Below are 27,042 nucleotides of genomic sequence, written 5' to 3'. Positions count from 1 at the left end.
ATAATTAATCCAGTATTTTTTGTTTTTACTGTATTATCTCTGTTGTTGAAATTCTTCAGAAATAGTGCTGCCTTTATTTGTGAGATTGACACTAGATTTTGAAGCAGAAAGCCTATGGGCTTCGTTAATATTGAAGTGCCCACTACACAGGTTTAAAAGCTACTGTTTTATTGCACTAACCAGCATGATGCGGATTGTGAATTTAGAACAGAGTAGATTGCACTCATTAGATCAATGCCCCAGTTTGATGGAGCCCTTAATCTATGAAAGACATCGTCCACAAAATCAAGGATAGTCCATATCACCAACATGGGAGAACCACAGGGAAGATACTCATTTAAAATGGGTTACTACATTCCTTTTGCCAAATAATGGAAAAAGTTTATTTCCCATCATATTTAAAAGGCTAAATTTAAGATTGGGTTTGTTTAGCTTAGTTGGCTGATTTGTGATATAGTAACAACAACAGCATGGGTTCAATTCCTGTGCTGGCTGAGGTTACCATGGAGGACTCGTTCTCAACATCTTACCTTCCCTGAGGCACGGTGATTCTCAGATTAAACCACTACTAGTTGTCTCTGTCTCTAATGAGAGAGCAGCCCTGTGGTCTGATCGGATGATGACAACTTCACCTTTTGTTATTAAAAGGTTAATAGCACACCAGTGTGCAATGAAGCAGATTCAGATCTCCAGGCAATATTGGTGAACTATATACCTCAGCTCAACTAATCCATGATGAGCTTATAGGAGAAAATGAGGACTGCAGATGCTGGAGATCAGAGTCAAACAGTGCAGTGCTGGAAAAGCACAGCAGGTCAGGCAGCATCTGAGGAGCAGGGGAGTCGACGTTTCAAGCATAAACTCTTCATCAGTAATGTGGGGTGGGGGCCAAGGGGACTGAGAGATAAATGGGTGGGGGATGTGGCTGGGGGAAAGGTAGCTAGGAAAGCAATAGGTAGATGAAGGTGGGGGGTGATGGTGATAGGTTGGCGTGAAGGGTGTAGTGGATAGGTGGAAAGGAAGATGGACAGTAGGATAGTTCAAGAGGGTAGTGTCGACCACCGACTCCCACAGCTACCCGGACTACACCTTCTCTCCACCTCCTGTAAAATGCTATCCCTTACTCCAATTCCTCCACCTCTGCTGCATCTGCTCCCAGGAGGACTAATTCTACTCCAGAACATCCCAGATGACCTCCTACTTCAAAGACCACAATTACTCCTCCCATGTGGTCAACAATGCTCTCCAGCACATCTTCTCCACTTCCTGCACCTCCGCCCTTAAACCCCACCCTTCTAATCGCAACAAGGACAAAACCCCTCAGTCCTCACCTTGCACCCCACTAACCTCTGGATATATCGCACATCCTTCATCATTTCTGCCATCAATCAGACCCCACCATGAGGCATATTTCCCTCCCACCCCTTTCAGTACTCTGCAGAGACCATTCCCTCTGCGACTTCCTTGTTAGGTCCACATCCCCCATCAACCCACCCTCCACTCCCAGCGCCTTCCCTTGTTACCGCAAGAGGTGTAAAACCTGTGCCCACACCTCTGCTCTCATCTCCATCCAAGGCCCCAAAGGACCCTTGCACATCTGGCAGAGATTTTTCTGCACAGCCAAGAACCTCATCTACCATGTCCATTACTCTTGATGTGGTCTCCTCTAGACTGGGGAGACAGGATGCCAATTTGTGGAACATTTCAGAGAACATCTCTGGGACACACGCACCAAACAATCCCACCTCCCTGTGGCTGGACACTTCAACTCTCCCTCCCACTCTGCCAAGGACATGCAAGTCCTGGGCCACCTCCATTGCAAAATCCTAGCCACTCGACGCCTGAAGGAAGAACACCTCATCTTCCGCCTTGGGATCCTCCAACCACACAACATCAATGTCGATTTCACCAGTTTCCCCATCTCTCCTCCCCCCACCTTATCCCAGATCCATCCCTCCACCTCGACACCGCCCTATTGAATTGTCCTATCTGTCCATCTTCCTTCCCACCATCTGCTCCATCCTCCTCATTGACCTATCACCATCAGCCCCCCACCTTCATCCTCCTAACACATTCCTAGTTACCTTTCCCCTAACCCCACACACCTCCCATTTATCTCTCAGCCCCTTTGGCCCCACCCCACATTCCTGATGAAGAGCTTATACTCGAAATGTCAACTCTCCTGCTCCTTACATGCTGCCTGACCAGCTGTGCTTTTCCAGCACCTCACTTTTTGACCATGAGTTTATTTTCAACTCAATGCTTCTTCCATCATTACTCATCTAAACCTACTGCTATACCATTTTTTCTCCTTCTCCCTCATATGCTTGTATAGCTTCTCTTTAAATGCATCAATACTATTCACTTCAACATCTCTCTGTGGTAGAATACTCCACATTCTCACCACTCTTTGTGAGATGTTTCTTCCAAATTCTGAATTAGATTTCTTGTTGACCCTGTTTTGTTGACAGTCTATAGTTATGCCCTTTCCCACAAGTGGAAACACTCTATTGAAACTGGTCATAATTTTAAAGCAGTCATCCTCAGCCTCTTTTTATACTTGCTCAAGAGAACATTGAACATACATTTGAAACTGGCTGTGTTCTCTGAGTAACTATGAAAATCCACAACAGAGACCCACAGTGGAAGACTGCTACCAGCAAGCACTCACTGAATCTCCAAACAGAACAATGTCACCAAGGGATCTTCATATCAACATGCAATTTGAATATGAAGTTTAGATTAGATTCCCTACAGTGTGGAAACAGGCCCTTCGGCCCAACCAGTCCATGCTGACCCTCCGAAGAGCAACCCACCCAGACCTGTTTCCCCTCTGACTAATGCACCTAACACTATGGGCAATTTAGCATGGCGAATTCACCTGCCCTGCACAGCTTTGGATTGTGAGAGGAAACCGGAGCACCAGGAGGAAACCCACGCAGACATGGGGAGAATGTGCAAACTCCACACAGACAGTCGCCCGAGGCTGGAATCGAACCGGGGAGCCTGGTGCTGTAAGGCAGCAGCACTAGCCACAGAGCCACCGTGCCACCTCCTCTCTCTTAAAAGTATATAAGTCTTGAAAGGTGCTTCATTTCAAAAAGCTTTTACTAGTTGTAGTATTCAAAGTTTGTGAGAAGATTTGTAGCTCAGGTGCTCGTTGTTGTGGTTCTGTTCGCCGAGCTGGAAACGTTGCAGACGTTTCGTCCCCTGTCTAGGTGACATCCTCACTTGGGAGCCTCCTGTGAAGCGCTTCTGTGATTTTTCCTCCGGCATTTATAGTGATTTGTATCTGCCGCTTCTGGTTGTCAGTTCCAGCTGTCCGCTGCAGTGGCCAGTATATTGGGTCCAGGTCGATGTGCTTATTGATTGAATCTGTGGATGAGTGCCATGCCTCTAGGAATTCCCTGGCTGTTCTCTGTTTGGCTTGTCCTATAATAGTAGTGTTGTCCCAGTCAAACTCATGTTGCTTGTCATCTGAGTGTGTGGCTCCTAAGGATAGCTGGTTGTGTCATTTCGTGGCTAGTTGGTGTTCATGGATGCGGATCGTTAGCTGTCTTCCTGTTTGTCCTATGTAGTATTTTGTGCAGTCCTTGCATGGGATTTTGTACACTACATTGGCTTTGCTCATGCTGGGTATCGGGTCCTTTGTTCTGGTGAGTTGTTGTCTGACAATGCTGTTGGTTTGTGTGCTGTCTGAGTCCTAGCGGTCGCAGTAGTCTGGCTGTCAGTTCGGAAATGCTCTTGATGTATGATAGTGTGGCTAGTCCTTTGGGTTACTGATGTCCTCGTTCCGTTGTCTTTCCCTTAGGCATCTGTTGATGAAATTGCGCGGGTATCTGTTTTTGGTGAATACATTGTATAGGTGTTCTTCTTCCTCTTTTTGCAGTTCTGGTGTACTGCAGTGTGTTGTGGCCCTTTTAAATAGTGTCTTGATGCAACTTCTTTTGTGTTGGAGTGGTTGCTTTCGTAGTTCAGGACTTGGTCTGTGTGTGGCTTTCCTGTATACCTTTGTGGTGAATTCTCCGTTTGGTGTTCTCTGTACCATCACATCTAGGAATGGGAGTTGGTTGTCCTTTTCTTCCTCTCTAGTGAATCGGATTCCTGTGAGTGCGGCGTTGATGATCTGGTGTGTGTTCTCTATTTCTGTGTTTTTAATGATTGCAAAGGTGTCATCAACGTATCTGACCCAGAGTTTGGGTTGAATTTGCGGTAAGACTGTTTGTTCTAATCTTTGCATTACAGCTTCTGCTATGAGTCCAGAGATGGGTGAACCCATGGGTGCGCCGTTGATTTGTTCATATATTTGGTTGGGGAGAAAGTGAGGTCTGCAGATGCTGGAGATCAGAGATGGAAATGTGTTGCTGGAAAAGCGCAGCAGGTCAGGCAGCATCTAGGGAACAGGAGAATCGACGTTTCGGGCATTAGCCCTTCTTCAGGAAGGGCTTCATATATTTGGTTGTTGAATGTGAAGTGTGTTGTGAGGCACAGGTCCAGTAGTTTGAGTATGCCGTCTTTGTTGATAGGTTCAACGTCCTGTTGTCTGTTCTGTATGTCCAGCAGGTTGGCTATTGTTTCTCTGGCTAGGGTTTTGTCGAATGAGGTGAACAGTGCCGTTACATCAAATGAGACCATGATTTCATAGGAAGAACACCTATACAATGTATCCGCCAAAAACAGATACCCGCACAATTTCATCAACAGAATATCCGCCAATATTCGCCAAAAACCGATACCCCTGCAATTTCATCAACAGATGCCTAAGGGAAAGGCAACAGAATGAGGACATGTCACAACCCAAAGGACTAGCCACGTTACCATACATCAAGAACATTTCTGAACTGACAGCCAGACTACTACGACCACTAGGACTCATAACAGCACACAAACCAACAGCCACTCTTAGACAACAACTCACCAGGACAAAGGACCTGATACCCAGCATGAGCAAAACCAACGTAGTGTACAAAATCCCAGGCTAGGACTGCACAAAACACTACATAGGACAAACAGGAAGACAGCTAACGATCCGTATCCATGAACACCAACTAGCCACAAAACGACACGACCAGCTATCCTTAGTAGCCACACATGCAGATGACAAGCAACATGAGTTCGACTGGGTCAACACTACTATTATAGGACAAGCCAAACAGAGAACAGCCAGGGAATTCCTAGAGGCATGGCACTTATCCACACATTCTATCAACAAACCCATCGACATGGACCCAATATACCAGCCACTGCAGCAGACAGCTGGAACTGACAACCGGAAGAGGCAGAGACAAACCACTATAAATGCCGGAGGAAACAACACAGAAGCGCTTCACAGGAGGCTCCCAAGCACGGAGGATGTCACCTAGACAGGGGACGAAACGTCGGCAACACAAATTCCCAGCTCGGCGAACAGAACCACAACAACAGTTTATTTTCCTAACTACAACTCTAGTTGACATATATGAACACAGGATATGGAAGCAGGAATAATAAGCCTTCTGGTCCCCTCGAACGTGCTCCACTATTCAATAATATCTTGGTTGATCTGAGGGTGGCCTTAACCCCAGTTTCCTCTCAAATCTAACTCAACCTCAAACATATTCAATGACCCAGCCCCGCTTGGTTATTTGGGGTCGAGAATTCCAAAGATAAACATGTTTTTGAGAGCAGAAAATACTCATCACACTCTGAAATGTGGGGTCCATATTTTTAAACAGCATCCCCTAATTTAGAGAGCCCTCATTATGGGAGATACCCTCAGCATTTACTCTGTCAAGTCCCCTCTGAATCTTTAAGTTTCAATAGGATCACCTTTCATTCGTTTAGACTTCAATGAGTATAGCCCAAGCTGTTTGAACTTTCCACGTTAGGCAACCGCATGTTGCAGTGTCATCACAGGGGCCAGAATTTTCTGGAAATATAACAGCACTGAACAATGCATGCTATTATTCAAATACACATTAGCTAGCATCCTGTGATAAGGAAGGGATATTGTGTATTGAGTTTGTTAAATTTTTGGTAGGATTTGGACCTTTATCCTGATTAAGTTGTGCTTCTAGATTATTAGTCAAATGAAATTACCATAATGCTATAGCATTTCCCCTGACTGTCAATGAACTTCTCTTACACAGAAAGTGAACATACGAAATTATGGACTGTCATTCTTTCACATAGTAAATTATTGAAATTTTAAAAACAAAAAGGCTCATAAGTAACATTTTGACAGACTATTCTTTCTATGTTCTCTCTTTTAATTTGATTTTTCTTTTTATTTGTACATGGGACGTGGCATTGCTTATCATCCATCTCTAAATGCCTTTGAACTGACAGGTGTACTAGGCCATTTCAGGGGAACAGTTAAGAGTCAAATCATTTGCTGTGGGCTATATCTGGGAAGGATGATACACGTGTTTCACTAATGGATGTCAGAAAACAGGATTTTTTTTATTTTGCAACAATGTTTACATGAACATTATTTAATAGCTTTTTACTCCAGAACTTAACTGATTTCAAATTTCACCAATCTGCTATAGTGAGATTCAAATCCATGTTCCCAAAACATTAGACTCTTCTTCTGGATTACTGTTTCATTTATCTTTCCCTCTATTTATTTGTCATTCTGAAGTGAGTTGACATTGAATTTGCCCACGCCCGTTCATCCTCCTTTTCTGTTTTTACTCTGTTTGCTTCACTATTTTGATAGCTCATTGATAAATGAGGTCTTGTTTGCCAGGAAGTTTACCATGATCCCCAAGTATTCAATTGCCACCCAACTGTGCTATTCTCAGCTTGCACTTCCAGAAACTTACAAACAAAATCAAATTGAAAGCAGCAGGTAAAAGTCTAATTTACTAGACGAGTTGCAAGATGCTCCCCTCCAGTGGATTTTGATTCGTTGAACGTTTGTGTATGTGAGTGACATCAACGATATCGGCTCGATTTTAATGTCCACAGTGCAGTGAAGGAGACAGAACAGAAACCGACTGGTCCACTTGCTCCCACTGTCTCAGCTTATTGCATCAAGCATTAGACAGCTATCTAAATTCCATCTGGTGGGAAGGTGACCAATTAGCAGCATGTTGTGAGACCTTGTGCCCAATTGGGACACTAAGCTGGGATATCATGCAGCAGAGGAGTCATGCCGTGAGCAGAAAACCAGTTATATCTTCAAATTTGAAGGCCACTGCTCCCTGAATTTCTTCTGAAAGGCTCAAAAACGTCAATGGACTGAAACATCATGCAGATGCCACCCCCTTCCCTTGCGTAATCTGCTATGCAGCTGAGATCCCAGCACTAGGTATTTTCCTCTGCCTGCATGCTGCCTCATTATACGTTTTACAAAACAATCTTAAATCTATTCCTGTTAAATGCCCAAGCAATGCAACAAGAAATAAAATGAATCACTTTTACTCAATTTAACAAGTTTAAAAAATTGGTAATTTCAGGTTTCCAATATTCTGCCTACTCACCTTCTGACATTTTTGAAACTCGCCACATGACACTATTATGGTGAGATGTGGAGCTCTAGGGGCAATTTGTAACTAGAAGACCCAGCCTTATATTTCCTACAAGTGGATCATGTTTTCTCAGGAGTGGCTATTACAATAAGTAATAGTTCAATATCACCCGGAACAATTATGTCAGGTTCTCCTTCTACAGTCCAACAGATCGACACAAGATTGCTTGCAATGCAATGTGGCTTGTAGAATTTCCTTCAGACCGGCTTTTGCTATTAAAGTAGTTCCTGATTTAGAAATCCATCTATGGCTAATATTAAGATAAACAACAAACATGTACACAGGGAAGCTACTGATATACAATGTGTGATGGTGAGGTTGGTGCCTTAATTTTCTCTCACAACAACCACTTGCATTACTGCTTACTTTACTAAAGTCAATCTGAATTATTTAAGGTAGCTGAAGTGATATGCTCTTCTGACACAGAAATAGTTGTGTTTTATAAAACAGGTTCATAACAGCTATGAATTATAGTTTCAAGATGATCCAATGAGACAGCAATAAAGATGGATGATGTTTGATATGTAGTATAATGGTACTAATTCTATGGTGCTGTATAAGAATGGAGTTTACTGTGGTGGAAAAATTCAAGAAAATATCAGCAGTCTCCTCATGGGTAAAAACTTCAGAGGTCTGAATTTCACCACTTCAAAGTTTAACTAGTGGATAAATGTAAAGAAATTCTTTTTAAACTAAATTTCTTGGTATGTGTTTGAAAATTGTTCAAATAAAACTTCAAAAAAAGTCTAATAAAGTAGAAGCAAAACTCATGATTTTATTGAAGAATGTTTTAGGGTCAGGTTGATCATACAAAACAGAACGTTAGCTCTTGTACTGTCCACCTGAATAAAGGATGTTGAGGGAGCAGAGGTGCCATCTTGTGGGGGAAGGGTTACATCTAAACATGACATTTAAAAAAACACATTTTGCTAACATTAGTGCATTCACATCTGACTCATTCAGCATTTTACCCCCTGTAGGATCTTAAGGAAATCGGTAACCACATCAAGAACAACATCTGGAGGGGAATGCTGAGGTTGAACACAGTCTACTCTTTATTCGCTTGTATTTTCACATGCTGAGCAGCTCTTCAGTCATCTTCTTACATGCCCTGCTTTGTAGTGGCATCCAGATTGGAACAGTTTGTGAAATTCATCCGAGATCCAGTAGACTGAAAACACATTTAGCTCAATGCATGCCCTTGTCTGTCCAGACACATGATAAATCATCCATCATAGAACGCCTGTGTGCTGCTGTGGTCACAAAAAAGAAGAGATTCACCCAAAATCCTGAACTCAAACTAAATAGTTGGCTAATTGTTATTTACCTTTGATTTTATGATTAGAAAAAAATATTGTTTTAAAAATACTTGGTTCACACAAGGCTTTAAAGGCAATGTAAAATTTTAACAGGCTGCTAAGCATCTTAGATTTCTTCTTGAAAAATTCAATAAAACTAGCCAATAAAAATTAGCTATGAAATAATCCATTATACAAGACATTCTCCTGAAGCCAACTTCTCATAACCACTCATATGAAATAGATTTTGCATGTGAATGAATACAAGATTATTTTCTGATTCTTTATTGATCGAGTAAAAATCAGCAAAACTGCAAATCCAAAATAAATATCAATTTCGGCCTCTGGGCCTTTGAAATATGGACCAACAGTGGGTACCAACTGAGCGGTATGATGTCACCTGAAAACAAGGTGATAGGGACATCACTAGTCCTGATCCTCAGAAGCACCAATATAAACCCTTTCTCTCCACTGACTTCCTATATGTATCAAATCAGCTAATACTGAAACAAAAACAGAAATTGCTGGAAAAGCTCAGCAGAATCTGAGGAAGGATTACTCGAACCCGAAATGTTAACTCTGATTTATCTTCACAGATGCTATCAGACCTGCTGAGCTTTTCCAGCATTTGCTGTTTTTGCTTCTAATTTACAGCATCCGCAGTTCTTTCGGTTTTTATTCAGCTAATACTGAATTTGTTTTTTTGCAATGTGAGTTATTTAAATAAAACATGCACCATCAGCAGCACAATAGGCTCCAGTGTGATGAGTAAATGGCTATTTTTTTTTTAAACCATGTTTTTAAAATGGTCAAGAATTCACTTAAAAAGGGTGGCTGTAAAGTGATGTAAACTTTAATGAAAATGTATTTAAGATGGTCAATCATATAATGAATAAATAACCCATCCTGAGCTATATCTTTGTCAAGGATTCTCTTTCAATGAGGAAGGGCTGATAATTCAAATTAATAGCTGCTCTCCCAGTTGAGCTTCAAAGATTATATTCTGTACAATCTAAATGATTGTTATTATGATAAAGAAATGGAATTTAACTCTCCTAGATAGTTAATTGATCTACAAAATATGTCTGATTAAATTATGCAATTTTTATATTCCTAGCTCTAAAATTTGCTGCAATACCATTCAGTCCCTCATAATACCTCTCATGCATGATGTCCCCTCTAAACCAGGAGATAGACTTCGATAAACTATTAAACATTTGTTATTTTGAAATGGGGGTCGTGACTTAAGTATTGCAACTGCATTAAATCAGCTGTGCTTGCTTTTATTTTGTTTGATGTGAATTTATTTGAATTATAGTTATAGCTTCAGGCATAGCTCCACCAAAGCATGGGTGTACTGCTGGCACTGAAAAATCAAGAGTATAGAATAATCTATGCCGTTTCTTACGGTAATTTCAAAAGTGAAAATGGATTATTGCTCGTCTTTACTAAGCAAGATAGCAACATGTTGACAGCAGCTTTATTTTGATATTTAATGCTAATATAATCAGAGTTTGCAAGCATTTCCTCCACTCCTGTGGAAGACAATCAGATGGTGGTTTCTGTATAGGCTGACTTTACATCAGAACAGCACATGCGTGAGTTTGCTAAGTTATAAGTCAAAAATGATAACTATTTACTGGAGCTGCAAGATAAGAGTGCTTTGGACACAAAGACAGTATTTGCCCCATGATTAAAAACAGAAATTACTTGGTGTACTCAGTCTCTGTGTCACAGAGTTGTAAAGCATGGAATCAATCCTGTGAGCCCAACTCGCCCATGATGACCAGATATCCTAAATTAATCTAGACCCAGCAATTGGCCCATATTTCTCTAAACCCTTCCTATTCATCTACCCAACCAGATACTTTTTAAATGTTCTAATTGCATGAGCCTCCACCAGCTTTCTGTGTGGGAAATCATGTTTCACAAACTTAATTGAATTTTTTGAAGAAGTAACAAAGAGGATTGATGAGGACTGGTTGGTAGATTGATCAATATGGACTTCAGTAAGGCGTTCGACAAGTTTCCTCATGGGAGACTGGTTAGCAATGTTAGATCTCACGGAATACAGGGAGAACTAGACATTTGGATACAGAATGGTTTGAAGGTAGAAGACAGAGGGTGGTGGTGAAGGGTTGTTTTTCAGACTGGAGGCCTATGACCAGTGATGTGCTACAAGGATTAATGCTGGGTTCACTGCTTTTTGTCATTTATATAAATGATTTGGATGCAAACATTGGCGGTATAATTATTAAGTTTGCAGATGACACCAAAATTGGAGGTGTACTGGACAGCAAAGGAGGTTACCTCAGAGTTCAACGGGATCTTGATCATATGGGCCAATGGGCTGAGGAGTGGCAGGTGGAATTTAATTTAGATAAATGTGAGATGCTGCATTTAGGAACTAGAGGGCATAGGTTTAGGGTGAGAGGGGAAAGGTACAAAAGGGACCTAATGGGCAATTTTTTCATACAGAGGGTGCTGCGTGTATGGAATGAACTGCCAGAGGAAGTGGTGGCGGCTGGTACAGTTACAGCATTTAAAAGACATCTGGATGGGTATATGAATAGGAAGGGTTGAGAGGGTTATGGGTCAAGTGCTGGCAAAAGGGACTAGGTTAGGATATCTGGTCAACATGGATGAGTTAGACTGAAGGGTCTGTTTCTGTGCTGAGCATCTCCATGACTCTCTCTGGCAACTCATTCCATTCACGCAGCACCCTCTGCATGACAATGTTGCCCCTTAGGTCCCTTTTAAGTCTTTCCCCTCTCATCTTAAACCTATGCCCCCTAGTTTTGGACTGCCCTACTTTGGGAAAAAGACCTTTGCTTTTCACCTTATCCATGCCCTTCATGATTTTATAAATCACTAAAATGTCACCCCTTAGCCTCCAATGCTCCATGGAAAATAGCTCCATCCTATTCAGCCTCTCCCTATAGCTCAAACCACACACACCCCCTCTCCAAACCACCTTCGCCACCTCCAACAAGCCTGGCGACATCCTTGTAAATCTTTTCTGCACCCTTTGCAGTTTAATAACATATTTCCTATAGCAGGGAGATCAGAATTGAACGCAGGATTCCAAAAGTGACCTAATCAATGTCCTGTACAGCCTCAACATGACATCCCAACTTCTATACTCAATGCTCTGATCAATAAATGCAAGCATACTTTACTACCCTGTCTATCTACGACTCCACCTTAAAGGAGCTATGAACCTGAAACCTAAGGTCTCTCTATTTGGCAACACTCCCTAGTACCTGACCATTAAGCATATAACTCCTGCCCTGATGTACCTTACCAAAATGCAACGCCTCATATTTATCAAAATTAAACTCCATCTGCCATTCCTTGGCCCATCGACCCATCTGATCAATGTCCCATTGTACTTTGAGGTAACGTTCTTCACTGCCACTACAATTTTGTAAGCGGGAACCTTAATACACATATCTCCTATATTCTCATCCAAATCATTAGTAATAAAGAACAAAAAAAACAGTAGATCTAGCACCAATCTTTGTGCCACACTACTGGTCACAGGCCTCCAGTCTGAGAAGCAACTCTTCACCACCAACCTCTGTCTCCTACTTTCAAGCCAATTTTGTATCCAAATGGCTAGCTCTCCCTGGATTCCATTTAACCTAACCTTGCTAACTCGTCCACTGTGCCGGAATCTTTTTGAACGATTTGCTGAAGTTCATAATAGACAACATCCATTGCTCTGCCTTCAGCAATCTTCTTTGTCACTTCTTCAAAAAACACAATCAAGTTTGTGAGACATGATTTCCCATGCACAAAGCCATGTTGACTATTCCTAATAAGTCCTTGCCTTTCTAAATACATGTAAATGCTGTCCCCAGAATCCTCTCCAACAACTTACTCACCACTGAAGCCAGGGTCTCTGGTTTATAGTTCCCTGGTCTTCCTTACCACCTTTCTGAAAATATGGCACCATATTAGCCACCCTCCAGTCTTCTGGCACCTCACCCATCGCTATCAATGATATAAATATCTCAGCAAGGGCCTGGCAATCACTTCCCTAGCTTCCCACAAAGTTCTAGGATAGACTTGATCAGGTGCTAGGGATTTATTCACCTTCATGCATTTTGAGACAGCCAGCACTTCCTCCTCTGTAATGTGGACACTTTCCAAGATATTACAATTTATTTCTCTAAATTCTCCTAGTTCTCTGTGGAGAAATAATTCTACAGATACTGCCTGATCTGCCGAGTATTTCCATATTGTCAATTTTTTATTTAAGATTTCCAAAATCTGCAGTATTTTTGATGCTTGTATTAACTTGATCCATAATCACTTTCACAAAAAATCTATCATCTCACATCATCAAAAAAACAAGCTAATTCCATCAGATGGGATTTACTGCAGTTGCAGCAAAATACCAGTAAACAACTGAAACATTAAGAAACGAAAACCTATTTGGAGACTTAATTTTCATGGTACAATGTTGGACAAAATCAGTTCTAAAACTTAACTTGGTCAAAAACGTTGATTTTTCATTTGCTAATATACCTTAGTAGAAATTACTGGTTTTGGGACTCCCATCAGATCACACAGATGATTCCGTTGAGCTCGGACAGTGGGAAGATCAACATCCCTGTTATCAAAAGACATTTTCCACAAGTTAACCGTTTGTAACAAAGTTACAGCTGTCTAATTTTGTGGGCATGAACAGCACTTTTGTTAAGTACAGCAAAATTTTAAAGGTTGAAACAATTGACAGTAAAACATTCTTTATAAGCATGGTTCATCTTTGAACCTTGTTAACCTTGGATAAATTTCAGGCACGCTCCTACTGAAGCGTCATGTGCTAGAAATTAATTCTTTGTATTCAATAACAAAACCACCCAAACTAGAATATAAATTAATTTGCATTTTTCTTCATGACACAAGAACCACAACTGAGAGATCCATTCAGCCTACTTTTGAGGATTTTCTTTCTCTTTCCGTTAATGGTGGTCACAAACAATCAATGGCAACAATATCACATATTAACAGATACTTACCATGAAGCCTTAGAATAATAAAGTTATTGTATATTATCCAAAGATATTTTAATTCTGGAATTTCACTGCATTCCTCCACAACCCCCAATGAAGGAAACACATGAAGCTTCCATAAGCTCGCCATGGTTAAATATTTTTAAAGCTGAACTGTTTCACTTTCTTAAGACTAAAGCATTTTCAGCTGCAATTAAAGTTGCAAAGGAGCAATTTCATAATAGCCCATGATGCTCAAAACTATTATTATTATTATTCAATATGCTGGCTGGAAAGCTGATGTTACATTAGCAGAGAATTAGTTGCTTCACAGCAAAGGTTGAGACATTTAAAACTAGATGGCACACTTACAATTGCTGCTTCAAAGCAATATAATTTTAAAGTAGTTGTAATGAGCACAAAGTTGAGTGATAAATTTTATAGTTGGCAAAAGACTAATCAGAGGAATACTTATGGGGCATTAATTAGATTTAAGGAAGCAAGATAAGAAACAGATTGAAGAAAGTGGCCAAACTGCCAATGCCAGCTGGATGAAGTTAACTAAATCAATCCTTTCAACCAGAGCCTGCTCAGTGCAAAGCATTCCAAATATTTAAATACTTGAGTTGATCCAATTTCCTGCAGTCTCTCAGCCATTACATACTTTAATAGACAAATATGTTATCAGATATTAGATAACTAATCTTATTGGCCAACGTGAAACTTAGTATTTAATGCACAGCAGATGAGTGTGGATTGGACGCTAGAACTTTTCTACCTCTTCCAACATCATAAACCTCTATATGAAGTGGAAATAGCAATCCCGACAACATACAGTAAACTTTCATCTGGGATGGCACTAATATTTTCCTTTATGTGTTCTTTGCCGTTTCACAGCTGTGTAGTGCTCTACAAATAAAGAGAAACAGATGCTGTTTCATTTTACAACCATTTTATCAATAACATCTGGATGACTACAAAGATTAATACATTACTTTTTTTCCAAATTAATGTTTCTGTCTCTCTACAATACCTATTTCTCCTTTATGTACATTCCCAGATTTCATACCTAAGTTATCTCAGAGACCTACATTAAGGAATCAGAATTGTTTTCGGAAAACAAAAGCACACAAGTAAACTTCTGGCAGGAGATTCTGAGTAATGTTGACAAGTAAAAACTTTAAATATCTATTTAGTTCTGTGTATGCTGAGGATAATGTGATATTAACCTGTTATTATAGTAAAAAATGGCAAGTTTGGTATTAGAGAAGTGAAGTGTGTCTTAGTAACAGATTGTAGACATTCAAGATTGTAGAAAACAACTACTATCCGAAGGATGAGAAATTGAGTCTATTTGATTTTCAACAAGATTTAACTGCTGTTAGCTGATCAGCTTGACGATCACTTAAACTTTTCAAAGCTGTATAATCACTTATCTATAATATAATTTTGAACATTGTCAATGCCTTTTGTGGTGGTGCATTCTATATAAACAAGGAAAAACAATATACAGACAACTCCAATTCTTGTAAAATATTAATAGGTAAGGTTTACAGCCTAGACCTCCTCCAAGTTGTAGGTGGATTTATATAATGGCAAAAAGTATGAATAATAATTGATTTAGAAAATGCCTTTCTGAATTTCTGTCAATATTGGTACTCATCAGTTAAGGCAGATACTATCCATAAACATAAAGCAAATACAAGCTTTATACAGGAGTACCTTCTTATTTAATCACAGGTAAATAAAATAACATAACTCAACAACTGAGGAAATTTCACTTAATTTTTGAGATTTTTAATAACCAAGCTTTCTTCAAACTGTCAAATTTCTTAATTTCTTGGTTTTTGCAGCTGCACAATTGTAAATTACAATTATTACAGACTAGAGAATTTGCGCTTGACAACAAAGTTTGGACAAGTAATCTTTTTCTGATAAGAAACATTTTTATGATTACAGATTGTTACAATTAATGAATTTAATAGAATGTTCACATAATAGGACTCTGCTTTCAATTTAAGGCAAAATGGATGGGATCACCTGTTCTGCATTCCACCTGACAATAAACCTCGTGTATTGACTGTAGGAGATCAAAGGAATGGTTTGATTGTTTTACTTGGAAGAAAGTGTGAAATATTTACATTTGGAGACAATGGCAGCAACTTAAGTGTTAATGGTAGAGACTGTGAATCTTGCAGTCTCAAGAAAGTGTGAAGTATGTTGGGTTGTGAACAAGTGTGCTTTAAACCATCCATTTAGTTTCAAAATAAGATTCTATTAGCAGTAGATTAATTAGCAGTTATATTTGGATAGAAGGCCCAAATGATTCATATTGTCACAGGGGATGAAGAAGGGGAGATAAATGCCACATTCAAGTTGCAAGTTTCTGTATAATATCAGTGAATATCACAGACAGTGTTTTTAAATCTATATGGATCTGAGCAAGAGAGAGAGAACAGCTAGGGGAAAAAGTAACTATCCAGAGTTTATTACCCAGGAATGCAAGTGGAGATTTACAAATCCAAGAGCAATTAAAATGAGTCTACAAGAGTCACCCAGCGTCAACTCTAAAGACAGTCTCTTAGAAAACAAAATCTCACTGTGAAAGGCAATCCTAAATTATAAATCACAAACTACAGTAAATGTTTTAAAATGTGAAATCTTGACCTGTTATCCGGAAGTTCAAATTTCTTTCAAGTGTTATGAGTCTCTATGAAGACCATAACAATATTTGTGAGCTATAGATCATTTACACCGTACAAAACATCTTTCAGGTTGTCTACATTATTAATAATGATGTTGGATAGCTGCTTAAGAAAATAACTTGCTTATAAAAAATCTATTAATTATATAGCACTTTGGACCACCAAAACACTTCATAGCCAATGAAGTATTGTTTGAAATGTAGCTACTTCTGCTTTACAGGGAATGTAGCTGCTGGTTTGCACTCAACAAACTCACACAAACAGAAATGTGATACACTAATGACAAATTAATCTACTGTTTGCGATATTGATTGAAGGAATAAATATTGGTTTGGACACCCAAATTCAAGGTTGGATTGTGTTTCTGATGCACATTCAGCACAGTGCAAAGCTTACTTTTACATCAAATGTCACTTACCAGTTGTTGTCACTAAGACTTGCCATCACTTCATCCAATACCTCTGCATCAATTACATCATCATATGTTAAAAGCATTTCATACAGCTGGCTGGCGGTCGTTTTCCTTATCTGTGCAAAAGATTAATTAGAAAACAACTTCCATTAAACACAAAACCATCATTGAGCAAGTCTGTCACTTCTGGGACTTTTCAAATGAAATAAGATCACATAAACTATGTTAGATTATATTAATTGACTAATATTCTCAGTTTTCACTTGAAAATCCATTAAGAGTGAACTAGAGACTTGATGAGACAAGAGGTGGAATTTTACCAGAGTCAGACTGGGAGGTAGAAAGATGTCTGGTAGGAAACAATATATCATTTCAATACCTATTAATTAGAAAAGCTCAGCTGGGTAGTCAATGGTCTGGTACTGTTATTGCTGGACTATTAATCCAAAAACCCAAGTAACGTTCTGGGAACCCAGGTTCAAATCTTGTCATGGCAGATGGTGGAACTTGAATTCAATAAAATTCTGGAATTAAGAGTCTAATGGTGACCAGGAAACCATTGTTGATTGTCGGAAAATCCCATCTGGTTCACTAATGTCCTGAGGGAAGGATAGTGCCACCCTTACCAGGTCTGGACCCACAGCAATGTGGTTGACTCTTAACTGCCCTCTGAGAACTGAAGATAAGCAAAAAATGCTGGCACGGCCAGTGATGCGCTCATCCCATGAACAAATTTTAAAAAAGGCTAATTAACAGCTGTTTTACCATAGGGCCAGGACTTTTCCACACCGCAAAGTGGAGAGATTGTGATATACATCATGACTTCCTTGACATGGGGGCAGAGGAATGTCTGCTGAACATCCAGTAGACAATGAAACTGTCAATTGGTGTCAGTGGCTAGTCCTCCAATCCAAGTTAACCAACAGAGAATTCAACCTTTCATTTGGCAGGGCATGACTGGCTCCAGCACATGAAAAAAAAATTTTTACTTGCCAAAAAAAACTTAAAGAACTGTGGTGCTGGAAACTAAAACTTAGGTTTAGCAGCATCTGTGGAGAGAAAGTAGAGCTAACATTTCTGGTCCAGTGAGCCTTCAACGGTTGTAGGTGCCGAGAGAGAGAGAGAACATCAGTTAGACAGACAAAGGAATAGGTAAAAGGTCCATTTGGGAGAATCAATAGCTGCTAAGGGGGGCCAATAGTAGCTGACAAGGGATAAGTTGTCGTAGCAGCCCACATGTTGACAAGGCCTGGAGTGTGGGGTTGAGTAAGGACATGGGAGAAGGCGCTCTGGCCCTAAAATTATTGAACTCAATATTGAGTCCAGAAACCTGCCCATTTTCAGCTACTAATGGTTACTAGTTCCACATTCTAACTACTCTGAATAAAGCAACATTTCCTTATTTTCCAACTTAATTCATCAATAGCTGTCTTATGTTTATGACCTCTACTTTGCATTTTTCTACAGGTGGAAGCGTCCTCACCACATCTATCATTCAAAAATTTAAACATCACTGTTAGGTCACCTCTAAGCCCACTATCTTCTGAATAGAAATGCCCCTCCTGATCAATCTTTCATGATAACTATCATTTCTCAGTTCTTGTACAATGCTCATGAATTTTTTTATCCACCTTCTGTGCTTTTTTGCAGTTTAGAAAAGTGACCTAACTCGGGTTCTACATAAAATTAACATTGCTTTTGAATTCCATGACCCCAACACTCTGTTAGCATTATAATTGCTTTGATGGGCTGCAATGTTATTTTAAAAGAATTGGCCTTATCTGTCCTTAGATCCCCTTTCTATTCTATCCCATTCAGTTTCTAAGGGCATATGTGAAGCATAATCATCAGCATGGAGTGTTTGGGCTGAATGGTTTATTTCTGACCCTTTTTTTGTGTGTAGAACTTTGTTATATTCTAAAGTGTCAGTGACATTTGAATATTTCTTACCAAAGTGTTTCGACTCACGTTTATCAATGTTAATTTGTTATCTAATTGCCTGCTTGCAGGTTTTCTATAGTATTATGTTGCACTCTTCTTCAATGTTAGCGATACCTCATCTGGTTTGGTAAAACTAGCAGTCTTAATATTGTATTACTTGTCCCTAAGTTCAAATTATTCACATAAATTATAAATAAGTGGTCCTAGCGCAAATCTTGTGGGAGCACTGCCTACTAAAGTCCTCAAATCGGAATAACTACCATTTCCCTGTATCTGCTTCTTTTCATTTTTAAGCAATTTGTTATCTATTCAGCTGTCTGTCACCTTACTGTATCCTCATATTTGCCAGAGGCTTACCATGTGTTACATTGTCAAAGGCCTTTTGAAATACATGTGGTGACACAATTAGCTGATTCAGGAACTAATCACTGACCACATATTTCCACTCCAGGCTATACTGAATATCAAGAATAAAGTAGTAGAGAGAAAAAGGGGAGAAAACTATGATCAGCTCTTAAAAAGAAACTTCATACTATGTTTGCAATGGGGTCTGTCTGATCACTTGAGTAAGCCTGTACCTCAGAACTGGTTCATAGCAGGAGTCTCTCAACTAATATGTCATTGCTTACATGTAGAAGGAGTGCTGTTGGTGCAGTGGAAGAGTCCATTCCTCTGGGCCAGAAAGTTTGGTTCAAATCCCATCTGCCATGGAGGTGTGTCACAATATGTTCAAACAAGTTTATTAAAAATATATTTTTTTTTGCTTAGATATGGATAAATACTTTAAATTTCCAAGTCTTACCTAATGTTTCCCCTTAATATGAGGCTACATTTGAAGTTTGAAGTTAAAAAATGTTGACGTTAAAAACATGCATAGCTAAAACCCTACACTCTGCAGGAAGTATACAATCTAATTCATTTATGTGATCTTTAAAAGATTATGTAACATTTACATTATTTTTTCATCCAGAGACCGTCTGGTTTAATTTCACAATTTAACAACCTAAGATTTAAAATGGACATTCAGAAGACAAAATTTTCACTCCAGTTTTAACTTGTCAAAAATACAATTCTTAAAAATGTTAGTAAAATTGAAAGTACGATATCTAAAAATTGCACAAGGGTGCACCCACTGAAAATTCCACATCAACGTCACATATTAAAGTATTCTGCAGCCACTTACTTTCTGCTGAATTTTCAACTATATAGAACATTACAGCACAGTACTGGCCCTTTGGCCCTCGATGCTGCACTGACGTGTGAAACCAATCTGAAGCCTAACTAACCTACACTATTCCATTATCATCCATATGTTTATCCAATGACCATTTAAAATGCTTTTAAAGTTGGTGAGTCTACTACTGTCACTACTGAGTGAAGAACCTATGTCTGACATCTGTCCTATATCTATCAAGATATAATAAAATATAATAAAATGAGCTAGAAGATATATGTTCATTTACAAATCTATTAAAAGTAAAATCTTTCACTTTAAATAGCAATCTCCCAGTTTTTTTAGGTATTTACTGATTCAAGGGTTTCTTCACTCCAGAGTTCTACTTCAGAAAAATTGGACTCCTCCCAAAGACTACATGACCGTTAACAGTTGTTAGGATAGTCATGGTCAATCAAACAATGTATTGCCTCTTTTCCATAAAACTGCTAAATCTCTGTTGGAGCTCTGATGTATTAACTATCCTTATGCTTGTTGGGTGATTATGATCATCCTTAAGCATTTGTTGCCATAGCAAACTCCCAGGATAGCTTGAAACCAAAGAAAGAACTGATTCAGAAGTAAGCTTCTCTTACCTTCACAAATTTATAAACTCAGAACTATCTATGGGTATCTTTATGCATTTTAATTAGTTACACTTTCACAACACCAGATTTGGTTGGGCCGTTTTGCTTAATTTTTCCATACAGATGCTGCAGCTTTGTACAAATTGCATGATTTATGAACGGTGGATAATTACATCATATTGACATAAACAAATACATTGCTCCAGCAATTTTAGTTTAATTTAATGAATTGTAGAAACTAAAGATTACCTTCACATGGATGCAAATTGCACAATGCATTTACGACAACAGAGTAAAAGACTCACCATGTCAATGTAATTGCCAAATAACTTAAAATAGCCTGTAGCTTCTTACATAGTTCATCAAATGGAAAATGTGTAACACATTCTACTGCAAAACTATCTGTTCTTAAGTGCAGAAAAAATTAATGAATGCTTACTGTTGGGAAGGGGTAGCACAATAGGAGCAAGAGCTGGAAAAGAACATTTTTTCTGATTTCGCCTTGGAACTGAATAAGACCACAGAACCTACAAAACAAGTCAAATCAATGAATATATAATTTAACAACAACATAATTTGCAGCTAGGACTTTATCTATTTAAGTGCTATGAGTTTTGTTAATTTAAAAGCATTCAAAGGAATATTGTGTGACAAGCATCAGATTGTAAGTAACAGATTTGTCAATATCATCATTTATTGCCTGAACAGTATTCTGAAAATGATACAATCAAGTACGAGGAACTTAAGTCATCTAGAGTAGTTTCTATCTCCTTCACAGATGGCAACATTTAGGCAATTTTACAAATTGTTAATCATCTTACAGTTTGAGCACAAAATTTTATATAGAATACTTAAAATTCAAATGCATTTTTAAAAAATTAGAAATGAGATTGGAAAATCATTTTTAAAAAACTTCTCAGAAATAGCACTGTTGGCCTATGAAATACTATTTCACAAGTTAGATCAATGCCAGATTTTGCATGGGACATGTTTTCCTATGGCTTTTCTGAACATGATTCATGCTATTATTGTTCTCCATCTTGTAAGGCCTTTGAGTTTTCCTGGCTTCCCAAATTGCTAACATTTTTTTCAGCACCACTCCCCTACATACCTTAACCCTAATTTGATTGAAAAATTGTATAAAATTTGTCAGTAGATAACAGATGGGATCAGAATGGATTATGCCGTTTGGCTATACCACAAAAACAAACACATACAAATCTTTAGAAACATTAAGGCATGAAGTTTATGCAAAAATGCCAACAAAATTTCAAGCAAGCTTTTCAGTAAAGGAAGTCCCACGTGCTGATTCAGTGCAGGCACTGAAAAGTTTCCAAAGGAGATGGACAACGATCTTATCCTTTTCTCCTTGTTACTTCCATCTCCCTTTAACCCCAAAATAATTTAAAATATTCACAAATTACTCAATTTGGTATAATCACAAGCTAATAGTTAGCTTCAGTCAATCAGGCAAATGTCCTAAATGCCATTCAAAGCTGCTGCTTTTGGATATTTTAAGATTCTCACTTCAATCATGCTAACTTACACAGCATTTACATCAGGAAAACAGAATGAGCTTTATTTTGGAATACTGGTCAATTTTTGTCAGCATGAGATACAAAATGGTTAAATATGTAATTAACTTTACTGACAGAGGTGCAGAAATATAGCTTTCAAGAAAAGTAGCCTGCCGGTTTTACTTTCCCACGGGAAATTTGCATGTTGAGAAACAAGGTCTATTCTGAACTTGTATGAACATGCTCTGGAGTTTCTCTTCATCCTTCTGTCACTAATATTGTTAATTATGTATTTACAACCTGTGATATGAGTAATGTTAAAACTGTAATGCTACACTCCTGCTGTTTGTTGGAGGCAAAGTAATCTCAATCCTGTAAGTACATCGTATTTCTTTGATGTTCACCTCTGATTTATATCTCTAATGTTGTGTATGTCCAATGGAATATACGCCACGGTTCCTTATTAACTTGCAACATATATATTTGAGAATGTATACAACAAAGGATGTTTCTATTTTATTTACTAAATGTGATATAACATTTGGTCCTTATGCTGACATGGGTTGCATGGTACTACCTTATGTGTAGGACATTTAGCCAATTGCAATATTTTTGACTACATGTTCTTATGATGGTACGATTGAGTGCTATGACATTATTAGCATTATGATTTAAAATGGAATCCATTGGCGTTATGTACTCAAGTTGGCTCACAAGGTTCTGAACTTTGAGGTCGAATAATAAATTACAAATTTGACTGACTTACTCCACCAAAAACAAACTTAAGTCAAAGCAATTAGTGAACATAACCTAAAGGTGTTGGTGGTCAGAGGAGATCGTTACTCATATTCTCTGCTTGACCAGCCAAACATTAGCACCATTCACATCTTTCAAGAAGTTTATGAATCTAACACTCCACCTTATTATCCAAGAAGGGCCAAGTGTATGAAAGACTAGCTTGTGGTGATACAGGGGAAATATACTGATGTAGTATTACTGCAGATTTGACTAATACAGTGGTCAGTATAGACCATCAAAGCACAATTGGTTTTTAAACAAATACCTTTTTCATATGTGAAGATATTTGCATGTCATGGTATAACTTCCTCAACTCAAATAATCAATGTCAAAAAGTAAAGTAGTAATTTATTTGAAGTAGTAATCAAAATGCAACTCTATTTTCCAAACTGAAAATGCGAGAACAAAGAAAATCAATCTGAAAGACAGGAAAGGATTTCACTCTTGTAAAACCTATTGAAGAACAGCAATTCTGTCTGCTGTTTCAATTTAGACTGCTCTGAAATGACTATTGTAAATTGTAAGGAGGACCAAATCCTTAAAAAGGTGAAAATTTCTCAAAATGCAACTTAGGCTACTGCATGCCTCAATTACGACTGCAACCAAGAATTTGCCCAATCTTACTTCCCTGTGGAGAAACTGTCATCATTTTTAATTCTCCTTGAATGAGTTTAATATTTCATTGTTTAATCAGAATAGTTAGGTAAAGACAGAAGCCAATCAGCAAATGTCACAAGGATTGAATGTGGCAGAAAGTAAAACGAAACCCCGCATATACTTCAAACCTGGAAACTATTTGCTTACTGGTCTACCAATGTCAACTTGAGAGTAGCTGTAAGGATGAAGAAACTTTTGCGAATCACAAAGGGGCAAGAGAACATTATTAATATAGTTAATACTAATACTTTTCTTCCTAAATAGCTCTTGATCCATTTATGAACAGTAAGATTAAATCTCATAACTGATCAGGGTAACAAACATTATTCGTATATAAACTGGGCAAAAATCAGCCCCAACTTGCTAATTGGGTTTTTATCAACCTTCCCGCAACTCCTGATTGTGCTGGTTCTTATCTCATCAATAGATTCAGTAAAAGGACTGTAAAGAAAAACAAAAGTACTGTGCTTTTGATATTTTCTACCTCCACTTAATAAAAAGCTTTGCTAGCTCTATAAATACCAACTGAGATATTAGCTCAATGCGTAAAGTAGCGTAGATGCTCTTATCAATTTGCAGACAAGTGCAAAATGTTATCAATGTAAGATTAATTTTGCAGTATTACATTAGTCTTCCATGCCACACATCTCAACACCCCTCTCTCTCAATAGATAGTAGGGTTCTGTAACTTTAAACCAAGCCAAAAATGAACTGTGTTTTGTGGCATGCGCACATTATGACAGCTTACTCAATTGCACTTCCAAAACAACAGGCTAAGTAATTAATTCTGAAAGTCAGATGCAATTGCAGAAAGCATGAATGATTCAGGTCATGGTAATCCCAATCATAGTCAGTGAGAGAACAAGATACAGTGGATGCCTGAATCTACTCACACAGAAATGCTAGCTCGAAGCTTCTGGACGTCTTTGGACTTCCGGATTTCTTCTTTGCAGAGGGTAAGTAACTCTTTGGCATAGAAATGACTGAGAAACATACAGAAATAAAACATTAAACTTGTGCAGAAAATTATTTATGCTATTTTCAGTGTATTCTGGAGGATGTTCTCATAGATTTTCTATTGTACTTGCATTTATGAATCAATGATGACAAAAGGGAAAGTTACTATAACCAATCCTTGTCCTTGTGTTAACATAATATTTTCCACCAAACACCATACGAGATTAATACTTCAATACCAAATTCTAATTTTATCACTGCTATGTTGTGAAGATGGTCAGCTTTACATTTCCGTGCATGCAAAATAACCATAATAAACATTGAAACGTTAAGTGCTTGTCCATTTACTTTGGAAGAAAAAAATGAAATAAATGGAAATGCATAAAAAGAATAAATGACAGAAAAATGTTCATAAACTCTTTCCAAAAGAAAATTTTGTTAATTTTAAACAGAAGATTTAAGTATATGATTGAACTGCTTGCGATTTAATGAGTGAGGACACAAACTTCTGAACGTCAGGTTAGGTTGATTACAGGTGGGAAAGGTAGGGGCTGGGTATAGAAGGTGAAGAAAAATAATTTCAAAACTGAATTGCTCCAACCCAAATGAGATTTAGGCCCAAATATATGTTGCCACACACCAATCACCTTAATAACAATATAACTCTTCTAAAGCACTGCAGATTCTAGAAGGATTTATAAAGCTAAACAGAAGCTACAGCCTATAAAAGAAAGTGTAATGTGACATCAGACCATATAAAATAGTGGATTGAAGAGGAATTCAAGTTTCAAGTCCGAGATTGATCAGTTTTACACCAAGATCATATCCTTATAAGCTGCTGCTCTTATTTCTACTGCAGGTTAAGGTCTACCAACTGAACTGCAATGTAAAAATTATAATAAATAAAATTATTTTCAGGTGTTTCCTTGATAGTCCAGTCAAGTAAATCACATGGTATGGTTCCAAACTACATACAACAGGAATTCCTTCGGTTTAATGTCTGCTCTGTGACAAGTTAATGTGGTGGTGAGGCTGTTATAATTACTTCTGCAAACCTGAAGAAAAAATGCTGTGGACTTTTGACAGTTACTTAGCTCTCATTATAATAACTGAGTAAATCAACCATGAACATCTGTGAGCAGAATCTTCCCAACACCTGCATCATGTGCCAGCAGCTTACTCAGCAAAAATGCAGTATGTCTTTCAATCAAATGGCCACACCTCAAAGCCTTGGGGGAGAAATCTTCAGTCAAGTCACAGGGGATAGCCTTCAGTTAGGGAGTTCCAGAACAGTAAGTCAATGTGAGTGTCCGAGATCAATTCAGGGGCTCAGACAGTCGCTCAGCTGCTTAGGGTGATCAAGATCATGTCATTAGTCTGGGAAATCATATACATCCACAATCAGGCCTGCTGGTTCAATCAACCAGTTTGGGATTTAGTGGTAATTCAATTGGGGATATGCAAAGCTATCAGTCAGAGCACAGTTAGTTGGGGCTGCCCACCCAATTTGATAGTGGGTATGGGCCATGGTCAGTCCTGGCGTCAATTTGGGAACTGGAAGCAACATGCTGGAGGGGAGAAGGGACAATCATTTGGAAAGGCAGTGTAAAATGCATGGAGTCTTCAACTGTGTGGAACACAATTCCTGGTCACAAGCAATCTTGACCACGTCATTGGTCATTTCAGATAGATCAGTCATCTTCATGAAGCAGAGGTAATCATAGGTGATCTTAAAAATATCACCTGCAAGCACTATTCACAAAGGCAATACAAGATTCCTTAAGTGCACAAGGTCATTGAGGTGATCTCCTCACTTTGAACTGCAAGTGTTCACCAATATGTTCTTATACGAACTACTGTCTTTTTTTCAGTAATCTGGAGAGTAGGGAAGACAAGATATGAGAAAAAGCACTTATAATATCCTACAGTACTGGCACAACATAGTTTATGCAGCATTCATTGGAATGAGGTCTCTATGTCAAATGGTCACGTAGAAGCATTCCATGGCCCTCTTTATTGGAATCCTCCACATCCCACTGTATGGAGGTATATACTAAACCATGTGTGTGAAGTGAAGAATCTGCTCTCTTTTTGAAATTCTCCACACAGGTTCACTGGATCCAGTCACAGCAGGGGTCATTATCACTGTTGCTATGGGGCCAGAAAGGCACAGAATAATGGAGGATAAACAAACACACAGCAAACCCAGGACCAGCAGTAACCTCCAGCTGAACAGCCTCCAGATGAAGACATCACTGCTCAAGTTTCCCTCAGGATGCCCAGAAACTAATGTCAACTAATGTAGTGGGACCTGTGACTTGAAATAGTGCATTGTGATCCTATCCCAGTGGCCATCAAGGTGACAACTTTCTGAACCTTAATGCAACAGAACCTGAACCACAAAGGCTATTACCAGTGCAATGTGACAGAGATCACACCGCTT

The 27,042-nt window shown here is 38.6% G+C and overlaps 1 protein-coding gene across 1 annotated transcript in view; it reads right to left on the bottom strand.

Annotated features, from left to right (window-relative positions):
- Positions 1-8,264: 8,264 nt before the first annotated feature.
- Positions 8,265-27,042, bottom strand: part of tbcd (tubulin folding cofactor D) — a 287,792-nt gene continuing 269,014 nt past the window's right edge. The window contains exons 35-39 of the mRNA XM_043714487.2: positions 24,536-24,625; positions 21,110-21,197; positions 16,936-17,045; positions 13,346-13,430; positions 8,265-8,767 (exon numbers count right to left, since the gene is read on the bottom strand). Coding sequence (XP_043570422.2) covers positions 8,747-8,767; positions 13,346-13,430; positions 16,936-17,045; positions 21,110-21,197; positions 24,536-24,625 — 394 coding nt within the window. The 3' untranslated portion in view covers positions 8,265-8,746. The remainder of the gene's footprint in view (positions 8,768-13,345; positions 13,431-16,935; positions 17,046-21,109; positions 21,198-24,535; positions 24,626-27,042) is intronic.

Source organism: Chiloscyllium plagiosum, unplaced genomic scaffold, assembly GCF_037043375.1.
Source record: "Chiloscyllium plagiosum isolate Xiang-an unplaced genomic scaffold, Cpla_swu_hap1 HiC_scaffold_25, whole genome shotgun sequence".
NCBI classification, from domain to species: domain Eukaryota; kingdom Metazoa; phylum Chordata; class Chondrichthyes; order Orectolobiformes; family Hemiscylliidae; genus Chiloscyllium; species Chiloscyllium plagiosum.
The sequence above is the reverse complement of the archived record's forward strand: the minus strand, read 5'-3'. Positions and strand labels throughout refer to the sequence as shown.